General features: G+C 41.2%; 1 protein-coding gene across 2 annotated transcripts in view; it reads right to left on the bottom strand.

Annotated features, from left to right (window-relative positions):
• Nucleotides 1–15,366, bottom strand: part of LOC125893374 (ceramide synthase 2-like) — a 32,120-nt gene that overhangs the window by 8,528 nt on the left and 8,226 nt on the right. The window contains exons 1-8 of one of the 2 annotated variants that reach the window (XM_049584002.1): nt 15,083–15,130; nt 10,571–10,744; nt 6,770–6,887; nt 6,538–6,656; nt 3,682–3,739; nt 3,376–3,426; nt 1,407–1,499; nt 847–975 (exon numbers count right to left, since the gene is read on the bottom strand). In XM_049584002.1, coding sequence (XP_049439959.1) covers nt 847–975; nt 1,407–1,499; nt 3,376–3,426; nt 3,682–3,739; nt 6,538–6,656; nt 6,770–6,887; nt 10,571–10,743 — 741 coding nt within the window. In that variant the 5' untranslated portion in view covers nt 10,744; nt 15,083–15,130. Of the gene's footprint in view, nt 1–846; nt 976–1,406; nt 1,500–3,375; nt 3,427–3,681; nt 3,740–6,537; nt 6,657–6,769; nt 6,888–10,570; nt 10,745–15,082; nt 15,131–15,366 lie in introns of those variants that run through there. The other variant, XM_049584001.1, reaches the window with a different exon arrangement.

Raw genomic sequence — 15,366 nt, 5'->3', positions numbered from 1 at the left:
CTGGATGAATGAGACTTGATTATACTGCATGAGCTGTATGAGAATTTGTAAAATATGTGTTTCTAGATAGTTTTGTTGTTGTTAAACATTGTCCATGTTTACTTCAATTCATAATGAATGTGACATCTGAGAAAAACAAAGTTTTCTTCAAGAATTCAACGTAGCATGGGGTGAGTAACTGACATACAAATGGTAATGTTGCAGGTGATTTTTTTTTTTAAAAATTGTGTAAATAATTAGTCAAACTTTACAGTAAGGAATACATCCATAATGACCAATCAAGTGCCACTCAGTATGAGGACGTTCTGATGTGGAATTTTAAAATTAAAGACTTCTAAATTGTCATATACAATCTGTGTAAAGTCAGATTAGTTTACACTGGTATAATCATACGCATCAAAGGGTTCAATCAAAATGATGTATTAAACATCGTCTGTCAATAAAATAATATATGTTATTTTGGAGAGACTATAAACATATCTAGATATATATATGTCATATAACACAGCATAGCCTAAAAATATCAAGATGTTATTCATGAGCCATACTGCCTGGCCCCACTTTGAATAATGAAAATGGTTGGTTTGCCTCTGTTCAACTGAACATGGCCAAAGTGTTTCCTCCACAAGGGGGCAGTGTGTCCTCAGTGTGTTGCCATCAATGTATATAAGTTTGAGAGCACTCACTGAATCACATCTTAAACTGAGTGGGGACGTAGCATGTAAACAGTCGGCATTTTTCTTTTTGCTGGGTGATGTTGTGGTGATTATTAATACTGGCCCAGATCAAATGTTTGCATGCCAAAGTGTGCTGATCAAAAATTTGTAATGTATGAATGGCATTCACCTCAAGGAGGTAATCGGAGGAGTCGTGGACCAGCATGATTAGAGTTCCAGCTCGGATGTAGTTAACACACCAGGAGAAGCTGATGAGGAGGATGGTCGCCACATGGTGGACGATCTGCTCCTTGAAGTCCTAAAGAAAAGAAGACAGGAGTTACACTGAGAAAGGAACATGTATGAAATATATTTACGTGTCGCATGCTTTTAGTGGGTGTGTTTGTGTTTGTGAGCTGAAAAGCAATCTAGGTTAGAATAATGTGTTGAAGGAACACACTGTCCCACTTTGGCAGGACTTCCTGCTCTGCACACACACACGTGTAACAACAGTCTAATGTCCAGCCCACAGTCCACGCCAGATGTTTAACAGATCAGATAGTAACAACAGACTTTGTCTTCCTCTCGCGTTCAGGCAACAATGACATCATAGCCATATAAAAGTGCAAAACAAACTACTGTGTGTGTGCATTATATTTGTTTTCCGTTCACAGTCATCTTTTCATTCTGCTCCCTCGTACGTCTTATTGTTTTATACCGCCTGAACTGAGGAGAGATGAATTCACTCACTTTGCGTTTGACGTCAGAGGCCACACTGAAGAGCAGAGAGCCGTAGAAACCCAACTCAATCATGTAGTACCAATACTGAGATGGAAGGAGAGTCTGAAGGAGAGGAAGCACACATCAATGTGAGAAAATCTATACTGGAAACAAGGGCTGCAACTAAACATAATCATCACTATCACTGATTCATGTTATCATTCTCTTGATGAATCATGAATTGTTTGGTTTATAAAATGTCAGAAAATATCCATTATAAATGTTTAGAGCACAGGTTGACACTTTCAAATAGCTTGTTTGCTTTGGCTTAGAGTCCAAAACCCAAACATATTTTATTGATCAACAGAATTTTAGCTTGAAAACTTTTTAGATGATGATTCTTATAAATGCATTAAGCTGTATTGAGAACTCTGTGTTAGAATGGTGTACTATGATTTGTGTATCAGGGTTCCTGCAGTGTTCAACAAGTGGAAATTAAGACTTTTTAATACCACACAGAATTTTAATACCCTTGTCACGGTCATACCGGTCAAAGAATAACAGGACACAACACTGAGGCCTATAATTAGTTTTTAAGTCCATGAACTTAGTGACATTTATATCACATTTTGTCAGAATTTCCCCGCTGTATGGAGCAATAAGTCCAAGTAATTTAAGCAATCAGTTAACATCAGCTGGACTCAGTGACAGAAAATTGATGGATGGATTAACAAACTGACACTTTCCAGTTAGAGGTCAATGAGCTTCCCAGCTAATGTGGCTGTCAGTAGCAACAGTGTTTGCTTGCTACAGGTCTGATGGTGCTTACTCCATAAAAAAGGATTCAACAGCGCAATCAACTGTTGCACCAGCCTCACTTGGAATTCTAAGATGCGTAACAATCACGTGCAGAAAACATTCAGTAGGCAAGAGAAAATATTCATTGAAGAACACGTTTTAATCTCCATCTGTGTTATTTTCTAGGTTTTTCAAATGGAAACGCTTACTCAGCCATAAACAAAAAGCAGTGACCTAGGTTAGAGCAGTGGTTCCCAACTGGTCCAGCCACAGGGTCCAGATTTCTTCTTAGTCATTAGTTCAAGGTCCACACAGTTGAATATGTTCGGGGTCATACTTGTGTTTGGCCATGTCGTCAAGCTAGTTTGCTGTCTCTGTCAAGTAGCTGTCTGTTGATCACTCACTCTACAGCGGGAAATGGCACTTCAAAATAATAGCACTGTGCTGGAAACCTACTGCACCTAAAAATAAAGTGTGTTTTGTACAAACTTGACAAGTTTGTTTTCACTCGCGGCCCATTCAGAATGGACCCGTGATCCACTTTTGGACCGTGACCCACCAGTTGGGAACCACTGGGTTAGAGCACTGATAATAATTATCGTAAGAACTGAAATGGGATTTTTTGAAGTGTGGTTGCAGGAGGTACTCATCTATAGTCAGTGTATTACCTACAGTAGACGGCAGATGGCACGCAGCCAGTTTAGAGAAGGAGACGGGGGAAGGAAGCTGTTATATCGCTATCTTCAAAGCCACCAGTCCTTTGACGAAAATTGGGATTTTACTTGCAGAACGCAGGAGATGGTGGTCTACCTCCGCCTCGATCGGTGTGATTTTTGGATCCAAATTATCGTGACGTTCGCAGCAGTACATTACTTAGGAATATAGCTGATTTGGAAGATTGATAACACACAATTCTCAAAGAAGCCTTGGCTCAGTCGTGAAGAGGCACATGAGGCGGGCTGGGGGGGTTTACATGTAGCAACGTCATCATGCAGAAAGCTACGTCAGGTCATGAGGATAAATGTTTTAGTAGTACTTGGGAAAATTTTGACACTAAAACATGTGCACTTCAAACAAAAATTGGAATGCTTGGACTTTAATACTTATGGGAAGCTAGATGATAGAAAAACATTCAGTGCTTGTAAGACTTGTCTGCAGAAACCCTTGTGCACTGAGTGTAAAGAGACACCCAGAGACTTACCAGCACAGGGAAACCTTGCCACATCTCCTTCAGGTCATACAGCCAAGGTTTCTGGAAGGAGAGATGGGATGTGAATGAGACAGCAGAGCTCGGCAGGTGTATTTATATCAACTGACTCAGCATGGCAATGAGTCAACGCTGCCCCTCTGACAGTGGGAGAGGTGAAGTTATCACAGCAAAAAAAGACAGACTACCGATGAACCCGTCACGTTACGATGGAGGGGCAGGTGACAGATGAGCATGTGAACATTAAGAGACGAGAGGAGGAGGAGGAGGAAGGGTCGAGGTTAACATGGCGGTACTCACATCGATGAGGGCGGCCAGGCCAGCAATGAAAGCAAGAAGGTAAAAGGTAAATCTCCAACTGAAAGAGAACACACACACATACAAACACACTTTCTACTCAGTCATTGGGGAAAAGACAATATACACATTTTCAACCAGCAGACACATAAACACATCACACACACACAAACTCTCAGTCACAGTCACAAACACACAAGAGTGCCAAGTTGGAAAGAAATGCCGGGCTGAGTGAACAGCCTGGAAAAATCTGGTGAACTACGCTGAGAATGTCAAATCAGGACACACATACAGCCAAGCACGTGCTGTCACACAATGAAAGCTGTCTGTCAGAGAGTTTCCTCCCTGTTAATATCCCGTAACAGAGACAGCGAGGGGCCTTTTCCCACTACTGCCTCTCGTACAGGTGTACAGAGAAGACCCCCCACAGGAGCAGGAAGACAAAAAGACGGAGAAAGACAAGCACAGAAAGGTGGACACGGAGAAAGAGGAGACAGTGTGAGTGTGAGGACACAACACCAGTGGGGGAAAATAAGGGCGAGAAACAGAAAGCCTGTTGTGCGCCCGGCAAACAACAGACTGATTCAGAGGAGAAATGCCGTAACACACACAGCGAAAGACACACCATGACCAGGGAGTGACAAACATGCAGTCACATGCACGTCTGCACATATGTCAGGACATCAATCTGCTTAAACATCATCATCCACACACACTTATATATACAACAAACGCAGACACACACACACACAAGTCTAAACTCTCACAGATTAAAGGGTCACTTCACCAAAATGACAAACACCTTATATTTTAGTTATGCAGATAGTTTTGCTCAGGTTTTGAATAATTCTGCCTCCATCACAACACAATGAAGAAGCCGAATTTCATTTCATTTCACAAAATTCCTCTGCAACAGTGTCACCGTTAACGTGGATAACACAGGACACACTGCTGACACTTTTTATAGGGTGACAAAAACAATCTCAGCTGATGGAGTTGCGCTGCTGCGTGGAAATGTAGATGTTGGAGGTGTTTCTGAGCACTTTAAGGACTAATGAGACACGTTTAAAGGGGAGATTCACTTTTACCAAAGTCTGTCTTAAAATAAAAGTCAGCACGGGAGCACATGAAGTCATTTCCAAGGAGGGAATTCATTGTGATGTCACAGTGAAGTTGACCTTTGACCTTTTTGGATATAAAATTTAATCAAGTCATTATTTTATCCCATTAGACATCTGTGTGAAGTTTTGTCATAATTAGTGTATAGATTCTCGAGTTATGGACGGAAACATGGTTTGTGAGGTCACACTGACCTTAACCTTGATTTTTGACCTTCGACCACAAAAATTCTTATCAGTTAATTCTTCAGTCCAAGTGGACGTTTGTGCCAAATTTAAAGAAATTCACTCAAAATGTTCTTGACATATCACGCTCACAAGAATGAGACGGACAAGGTAACAGTGGCCTTGAGATTTGACCTATGACCACCAAAAACTAATCTGTCGATTGTTGAGTCCAAGTGGACGTTTGTGCCAAATTTAAAGAAATTTTCTCGAGGGGAACTTGAGATATTGTTTTCACAAGGATGGGAATGGATGTATGTCCGTACAGTGGGCAAAACTGTGAATAGGATTATATAATTTGCTGAAACTAAAATTAAAAAACACATTAAAACAAAAGTCAGGTGTCTGTATGTAATAAATAACACAAAGAGAGGTCTGCATACTGCCTTTAAAGCAGTTTATTAGCACATCCACAGGTGATGTCTCAAGCTAATGCTCCTCTTCAGATCTTTCTTCATATTTTTATTGCCATCTTTTATTAGTCCAGCACCTGCCTGAAACAGTTTTTGGATGTGCACAACCACTATGCTGTTTTAGTGCCTGTATGTAAACAGACACATCCCTGAATCTTTTATTGTCCAGTATAAACAGGAAAAATGATTACAGCAATCTCATGGGCCTTAAATGACTCTTGACTATTGTTTTAAGACAGATCTAGGGGAAGGGTAAAACTAACTTTTAAAATACTAAAGTGCTCAGAAGTGGACCTTGTGGTAAGATTGTTTTTCCGGCATCTGCTGTTTCCAAAGACTGGGACGGACATTTCTTCTGTTTCAGTGAAAACTGCTCACAATAAGATCTGCGTCTTCTTATAATTTTGGTGAACTGACCCTTTAAGTCACATAAAAAAGTTTTTATAGCTCTGTTGACATACATGAACAATGACCATGGCAATGAAGGTGATGGTAACGACAGTCAAGTCACTACAGTGAAGTTACACATTGAACACATGAGGTGGAGTACAGCATTAGCAGATCATCTATGGAAGTGTTTGACGACATGCATATCTAAAGGTTTGCCTGTGTGTCAGTCCTAATGATGCTAACAGCATCACGCTATCTGCTACTGTTTATGGCACTCTTACAGATATGGTTATCTGTCGTGTCATCTGTTGCTGCCGTGTGAAACCTGACAGCTGACACTAGTCACTAGTTTCAGTGGCCTCGTATTATCAGGTGATCATGCTGTTGTTTTAACTCACTTAATGCTCACATATAAGAATAACCAACGGTGGTGACAGAGTCCCCTGTTGTTGAGGCCCTGTACTAATGAGTATGGATGGCTGGATTTGTGTGTGTGAGAAGAGTCGGGGCTACAGGCATGGCAGCAGCAGTGTGGCATTGTAATGAGTGCACGTTAAAAATAGAGGGCTACTTTTGCCCTCAGAAATGTGCTCATATAGCCGGAGGAACGCAAGCGTTGGCAGCTGTTTCAACCTGCTCCATAGCTCTATAGACATGTGTGCATACCGTGTATGTTTAAAAGTGTGTGTGAGTGTGTGTGTGTGTGTGTTTACCTGGCCTCTCGAAACTTTTTGAGCAAACTCGGCCTGTCCTGGTTCCTTCGCCTCCTGAACCATCGCTGCACTTGTCTTTCTGAAAAGCCAGTCTGCTTGCAAAGACTCGCTATTGAAGTCTGGGAAGAGCACAAAGAGGTCAGATTGAAGTATTTGATTTCCTGACAACACACACGGAAACACACTGCTCTGTCTTTCTGAAGTGTGTGCAAGTGTGTGTATGAACATGTACCTGTTTGGGGTTTTTGGTAATGTTACAGTAGTAGGACTCCAGTGTGGGGTTGTGAGGGACCTTGAGCCGCACTGTCTCTTTCACCCCAAGCAGAGAGGCCAGAGGCGTAGCCACCATCCTGCAATCACAGAGAGGTTGTGGAGATTAAAAGGAGATGAAATGTAGAGAAGGTAAAGACAGTGCAGGGTGCAATCATAACTTCCCAGGACATATAGTCCCAGGAACTCAAAGGTTCCTTCAGTCCATTGCTATCTGCATTTCCACTGCAGTCCAAAGACCTGTGAAGATTAGGCAAATTATTCTGCTGACATATATATAAAAAAAGTTACATGACGGGACGACGGCTGCTGGTGGTCGCAGGTGTGAACACACTCTGCAGACTTCAGTTCAGTGTGCCCGCTTGTTCCATCTAAAAGTGAAAGTTGGGTTAAACGAATGAAACACAGGAGGATGAACTACACATGTCTGTCTCCACAGTAAATCATCTGTTGAGTGTTTGACAGTTATTTCTTTGTCCTTTAAAGCAGCAGTTCTCAGCCAGGGGTCCGCACACACCCACAGGTCCCTGATGGAGCTTCAAAGGGGTCCCCAAAAAATGGGGAATAGTTTATTTTCACTATTTAAGTCACTATAGAAGTGAGCCAATTGTGAGAAAGGGCACTTTTCATGATGCAAACCCACGCCTCCAAGTATCCTCTCTTCTCTCACGACCTGGAAATCGATTCCTCTCCCCAGTTTTGAAGGATCTTTCAATCCCTTAAACACACCTCAATAATGACATACCCCAAAGGAGATGAGGAGCAAGGAGAGAGGAGGTTTCTAGAGGAGCTTAGAGTGCGGAAATGCAGGAGTATCCTACACTTCTCTTTGTCACGTCTCTCTCTAACATTCTTGCTTGGAAGAAGCTAAGACGCATGGAAGAGACGCAAGCAAGGGGTCACGTTAGCATATTGAAAAGCACCCTAGGAGTAATAAGAGTGACCCTCTATGGTTATCTCCTCAACTGTAGTTGACAACTTTAGTTCTCTGGTCCTAATCTAACAAACAAAATCTTTTTAGATGGAGGTCTCTGAAGCGAACTCTTATCAAATGGGGTACCATGACCTAATGTGTATTAATTTAGGAGTCATTGACATGAAAAAGCTATCCACCACGAAACAATCAGAAAATAGCATCTTTCCCACAGCATTGCAGCGCTGTCTCCTTTTCTCTGCTCGTTTGCCCGTGCTCAATGGTCGATCCCTTTCTCTCTGTCTTTTTTTAAATTAGTTGAGAAGTTGACAGAAAAACCTTACTTTACTTGTTATGTTTGTTTTATTTAAGATTGTTTTTTGGCATTTTTGCCTTTGTTTATTGGGACAGCTGGTGGCGTGAGTGGGTGGGAGGGCAGGGGGATGGTGTCCAGCAAAGGGCTACAGTCTGGAATCATACGCATACGCTGTGGCAAGGACTTGGCCTTTGTACCTGGGACACCCACTCTACCAAGTGAGCCACTGGGCGGCCCACTTTACTTGTAATGTTATCAAACAAAGAGGGTTCTAGGGTTCTTCATTGTTTTATGAATGAAGCGGTACACAAGCTAATGTAGTGTGCATGTCTGTGTGTGACCAGTTTGCATCAGTCATCTCTGCGAACCCTAACCCCCAAAGTTCCTGTACTTTAAGAAAGTACTACCCTCGATCAGGAACTCTTTGGGGGGTAAATGTCCCCAGCACTAGGATTGCAGCAGTAGGTAGATTCTAAGATATACCATGATATGAAAATGAACACCAATCATACTGTTCACATTTGACTTATCTATGATATTGGGGAAAAAATGCAACTGCAGGGAAGACTCTCACCTTTACTTTATTTATATCAATTTTACGCATACCTCCATTAAAAAATGTTTTTAATTTTTTACTTATACTAAAGTATTTTTCTACAAAAAAACAAATCCCTTTCTTTTCATTACTGTAAGGGTAATTATAACTGATAATAAAAGTAACAACAATTGTGTAGTATTGTATACTGTGACTGTTATCACACATTAGGAAACACAGTTTTAGTTATCACACAGTTGCAACCTTACCCAGAACTTAATTTTGAACCTGGTGCCTGCGGTTTAAATGAGCTCCTCAGAAGTTTCCTAATTCCTAGAGAAAGTTTCTGCAGTTGAAAACAGGCTATGAAACTCTTACTTTGCGAAAACTATTAACTCCAATTTGAGGTAAAGGACACTTATAAGTAACACACATAAAAAGCAATTTAAATCATTCAAGGTTAAGATGATTAAAGTCAGGATAACAAGAGGAGAGTGTTTAATACCAAAGTTACTTTGCCCCATGACAGTCTCACTGCCATGTGTGGTGTGGTAACCCACAGAGCAACAAGCATCATTCATTTTTATGTATGTAAATGGAATAACACTGTCATTGGCACTGTTTGTTTGTCTTGTCTTATTCATCAAGTATCCTGTTTGCCCACATTATAATTTATGACCGTATGACTGGATGGGAGTTAGGAATAAAACCAATACTGAGGAAGAGAGCAGTTTTGCATCAGCAATAAAACACATGTGGACTTTGTAACGATGTGACGATGTGTGATCTCCAAAAGATTAGCTGCTGGAAACAGGAACACTGTGCTCGTGTGACAAACAATATGAGTCACTTGGAGCTTTACCTCATACATACAGCATTCCCATTCATTTTTACCAATGAATTATCAAAACTTTTCCCCAACTTTTCCATAATATTTTACCCCATTTTCAGTACTTTCTTTATGTAGTATAACTGGAGAGGCCTATGTGTACAAGCCATACATTATTAAACATGCACTTCCCAGGCATTTGCGAATAGTATAACTGCTCGTGCTTGCTAAATATGCCAGCTCATTAGACATTCCTGCCGCCAATATGCTAATAGACCAGACCGGCGCATACGGGTACTTTGCAAGACAACTGTAAAGAGGTATTGTGTGGCTTGTTGACTGTAAACAGCCCAACTGTTAATAGCTGAGCGGTTTGATCTGGGCTGAGATTTAGTTGGAGAGGACAGCCTGATGCTGCTTTACTGTATGAGTCTTTTTCAGGATGCGTTAGCTATCCATCAGCAGTAACTGACACCAGCATCATTTCGCTATTTACCACACTGACAGTGAATATTCACAAATTGTATGAGCCTCAAATCTCAGTGTGAAAGCCTTGGTTAACCCGCTACCAGACATCTTTCTGGCCGTATTTTGGTGTTTCTGCCTTAGTGATGACGTGATGTCACTCTGGTCTATGTGTATCATGTGATACTAGTGATGTTTTAACAGTCACAAGAGTTTAAATTAGTAATACAAGGAACATGTTTCGCTTAACGTCAGACAGGTTTTGGGGATCTAACAATAGCCAAAACAATAAATATGTTTCAAACTTTTCCCAAAACATTCTGTTAATTTCAAACCATTTCCAGGCCTGGAAAACAGTTTTTCTAATTTGATAACTTTTCCGGGAAATGACATGACCATAGAAACCCTGTATATAGCAGGAAACAGCAGTGGGAGTATTAAATAATTGCTGAGATATAAAGCAAGAGATATAAACTGCATGCTGGAGTTAAATAATGTAATTGTGGGTCAGAGGATGATGAGGATGAGATAACTGATGGGCAATCTAAAGGAGAGTCAGTCGAGGGAAGAAGACGAGAGTTAGACTGGACAGAAGGACACAAAAAAAAAGGGTAAATATAGTGGAAGCTAATGTTTGAATTAACGACCAAAGACGGAGATGAGAGGCACAGATATGGAGTGAGACAGCGTGAAAAATGGACTGACCTTTCAAAGATCTGACGGATAATGAGGAAAACGAGGGCGATGGGCAGCGCCACCCACAAGTCATGGGCTTTGGCGTATACTCGTCCATCCCGATCCTCCAGGTCGGCCCAGCCCAGGCCCTCTGGAAACCACAGCCGCTCCTGCCAGAACCACTCGCTCAGCTCCGACAGCATCCTGCAACACAGGACACACAAGAAGTCAGCACCACCTTTATGAGTTTATTAGGTTGTGAAATCAAAGTCTCAAGACCCAAGATACACATGTTCCAGAAGCAGAGTACACACCCTAAAAAAAAAGTTCCACCTAAAATGTGAATGCACAAACAATCTATAGGGGCTTGCTTTAAACACAGCAGCTATACAGGCCTGGCTGTGTGTAGGGGAAGACATCTGTGATTGGGAATGTTTGCGACCATGTAATTAAGAGAATTAGATGATGGCACCAATGTTTCCCTCTCATTGGAGGCCTGCCTGTAGGTTTTTCCTAATGAATATAACAGAGCACAAGCAGCATGCAGGGAGCTCAGCTCAGGAGGCCCACGTGAGGGTGGAGAAATCAGACCAACAACTGAGTTTCATGCTTTCAACACCAGCACTTTGCTAAACAGTTGAGAGCAGCTGCAACAAGAGCAGTTTTTTTTTCATTCAGAGAGTACAGAGATGAATATTTCTGCTGCTACATTCAGGGAGTGGCGGAGAAAGAGAGTAAAAAGGGGTGGCGGTGAGGGAGAAAGTCAGGTCTCAGAGATGTGAGTCATGATTCATCCATATGTGCAGAGCAGCGGGGGCGCCCCCACATACTCCATCTCTGAAGTCCCCTTGCAGATCTACAGTAACTCCCCTCCCCACCCACTGCAGCTGTAAATGCCAAAGCCCTGTAACCGCTTCACTTCCACTGGCGTCCCCGCCCTGCTGCTCCCTGCCAGTAATCAAGAAGGATTCCCTCTTTGGCGCGCAGAGCCAAAGTCATGTGTAATGCTCTCCCTCCCTTGGCTATCTTTAAAATATACAGCTGAAATTAGACTTGGGTGTAAAGAGCTAATATAGATTTGCCTAAAGAGAAGAAGCAGTGTGGTAACCCAGTTTTGACAAGGACTTCTGAACAAAGTAACAGTGCGCCTCATGCATTAGATTCACAAGAATGATAAATAAATAATCATCATTTTAAAAAATGTACATCAAAAACTCCCTGTACCAGAAGGCGATTTCTTCACATTGGTTGTTTCTTCAGACCAACAGTCCAAAACTCCAAAGTATTCAGTTTACTACCATGTATGACTAAAAAATATTTGCATTTAACACTAACATAGTACCCAGAGTACCTTTTTTGCCTAAAAGGTGATTTAAAGGTCCAGTATGGAGGATTTAGTGGCATCTAGTGGTGAGACTGCAGATTACAACCAACCAAAACTTCTCCCGTGTATTGGTTTCAAAACATCTCGCCAAAGGACTGCAGTTGAAAATTAGCCAGCTGGGGGCGCCCATTGGCTCACCTGGTGGAGTGGGCGCCATGTTAAGGGCTGCAACACTGCAATCATTTTCATGATCTAATAATCAACACATTATTTATATAATAAAGTTTGTCCTCTCCACAAAAAGCAAATATTCCCATTCAATTTTGATAAAGGATCAGAGAATCTCATTTTTGCTTAAAAAGTGACTCGAACAATTAATTAATTTGATTTTTTTGTGTGTTTGTTTGTTAATGGACTAAATAATTAATTACCTTTTCATTGTTAGCTTTACAAAAGTTGCTAAATGTGAAATGCTGTTTTAATACACGCACCAGAACTTATTTCAGAAAGTCTGATCAAAGAATAGATCAGGTCAGATTCAGAAATTTGATTGGATAAAAGGTGACTTAAAGGTCCAGTGTCAAGGATTTAGTGGCATCTAGTGGTGAGGTTGCAGACTGCAACTGACTGAAACTTCTCCCGAATATTGGATTCAAAACATCTTGCCAATGGACTGCAGTTGAAAATTAGCCAGCTAGAGGGGGCACCCATTGGCTCACCTGGTGAAGCGGGCAGCCCATGTACAAGGGCTTTGTCCTAGCCACCTACAGCCCTTTGCTGTGTGTAGTCCCCCCTCTCTTTCCTCCCTTCATGGTAACAGCTGTCTTATCAACTAAAGGCAAAAAACCCTCAAAAATAGCTATAAAAAAATAAAATTAGCCATCTGGTTAACACTGGCACATTTACAGAAATGTTGAATAATGTACATTGTCTTTACATATAAAATAAATGAAATGAAATTAAAATGTCCCAAGCATGTCAGAAAACTACAGTGGCCAAAGTGAAAACGCATAACACAAATGGCCCTATCTAGAGCCAGCATTTGGTTTGTCCCTTCTTGGCTACTGTAGAAACAACATGGTGGACTCTGCGGAAGATGACCCACTATGTATGTAGATTCTAAGTTAAGAAAACACAATGATTCTCATTTTCCGGTGATTATAAACTAATAAAAACATAGTTAGGAATATTATACACCATATCTTTCAGTATATCCCCCCAAATCCCACATACTGGACCTTTAATGAAAGTTTAGCTGCAACACTGCAGTTTTCATTATCTAATAATCTACACATTATTTCCGTAAAGAAGCGACTGTTCTACGAAATCTCAAAAACAAGAAAAACAAAGAAAATATTCACATTTAATTCTGATATTAAATCAGAATATCTTCGACATTTTTGCTTAAAAAGCGATTCGAACAATTAATCAGTGAGAATTTTTTTTGTTTGTCGATAGACTAATTAATTGATTACCTTTCAATTTTTAGCTTTACAAAAGTTGCTTAACTCCTATATGCTGTCTTAACACAAGCAGATGCACAAGCACTTATTTTAGAAAGTCTGATTTAGAAGACTGCATCAGGTTAGATTCAGAAATCTGACTGGATATTTCACGCTGGCTTTTAAAACTTTTTGGATTGATTATACAGGCACATTTTGGTCCATACCAAAAAAGTACTGAAGTGTGATATCTGGCTCTTTGCGTCAGTGTCCTTTTCTTTGTCTTAATCCCTAATTTGGTCTTTAAATACGATGTATTCAGATCAGCTCTTGGTGTCTGACACTGACAGACCACCCTTCACTGAGCCAATCCCAAAGACACATATTGCTGCAACTCGTAGCCTCTGACACTGTCCAAGAGACGGTGTCATGCTTGAGCGTGTTGGTTATTTTCCACATCATGTCACGTTAGTCATGGCCCCCATTTCCTGTTGCAACAGCACGGCTGGCCGAGTGCTGGGCTCTCCCTTCTCTCTCTATCTCTGTCTTTCTCTCCCCGTCAGCACAGGTGGTGGTGGACTGGGAAGGGTGACATATTTTTCCCAGTTATTTTGCCAACTCTTCCACTTCAGTAGCACCACATCTCACTTCTCCTGGAGTGTCCTGCCAGATCTTATGAGGTCTGCTGAACAGCTTGTTTGTGTGCATGTCTGGCTCCATTAGAAGCAGTGTAATCTAACCAAAGACAAATAACTAAATGAGCTTCTAGGCGCAAGTGAACACGGTTCAAAGGGCAGACATGTTGAGGAATGCAGACAGGTAGACCATGTTGATTTCTCTGTCATAAATGAGACTGTAAACTCTTAATAAGTGTAATTAGGCTCAGCATACACATGTGCACCAACACCCAAAAACATACAATCAGGAGGAAATACTTGCAACCAAAGAAAGAGTAATTCTTTATATTTTGCTTTGCTGCCGTGCGGAGGCGATTTAGGATTCAAGAGGATATTTTTAGTGTTTCTAGTTGAGATCATCTGGTGAATTCAGCGTGTTAAAGCTCTTTTCCCCCCACAGCTTTCCTAACAACACCTTCCATTGGCCCACAGGATCATATGACCAGACTCTGACCATTTCAAAGGTCCAATAAAAATAAAGGATGCCTCTGGCAGGGGAGGGAGAAAGGAAGTTCTCTCACTGTCTCCTCTCTCTTCCCCACTATGAATATACATTACAAGGATGTGGTGATTGTAAACACAGATCCAACTTCAGCCTGGCGGATTACAGCTCCAGATGTTGCTGATATCTCCTCAGCTCTACCTGGATCCCAAGTTCACAAACTCATAATGCAGTTTCTCAGAATACAGATGACATAAAGGGAACAAGCCTCAAAGGAAAACCTAAACAAACCATGTTGGAACCTGGTACAGAGTCCAGGAATATGCTGAGAATGTAAACATACTGCCAACATAGCAAGAGGGCTTTCCCATTCACCCTCCATCAATGAATAACATATAATGGAGTTTTACAGTCACCCAATACTTTGTTTATCTGAATGATAGGAGAGTGAGTCGACAAGAGGAACATAAGTCATGAGACAGTAGCAGTGAGTCACTCATAACGTACCATCTATGTGTGCATAAATACCCATTTACTCATATCCATCCATACTTAAGTTGTTCGCTGACAGATGACTCATTCAAACCAGAACTTTTAAAAGACACTCAGAGACGAGCAGTTTAGACATAGGAGAGGTCAAAGCTGAGTTTTCTGTACCTCAAGTGTGAAGGTTGAGAAGACAGAGACGGAACAGCTCATTGAAGACATGCTGATATCACAAAAGGTCACGAGACAATTGAGTCAGAATGAGGCGGAGTCAGTCAGATAAGTCCTAAATTATTGTATGGCCTCAAACATTCCTGTAGCTCATATTCGGTTATAATACAAAACAGCATTGTATGGACAGGGTGTCAAGTTCAATACTTTTTGTACACTCTAGCCCCAAGTAAAAACCTGTCAGTTACTGAACGCTGGCACTGAATGCGTATTCAGATTCTTTG

The sequence above is a fragment of the Epinephelus fuscoguttatus genome, linkage group LG8, assembly GCF_011397635.1.
Source record: "Epinephelus fuscoguttatus linkage group LG8, E.fuscoguttatus.final_Chr_v1".
Taxonomy (NCBI): domain Eukaryota; kingdom Metazoa; phylum Chordata; class Actinopteri; order Perciformes; family Serranidae; genus Epinephelus; species Epinephelus fuscoguttatus.
Note: the sequence above shows the minus strand (reverse complement) of the source record. Positions and strands in the feature narration are given on the sequence as shown.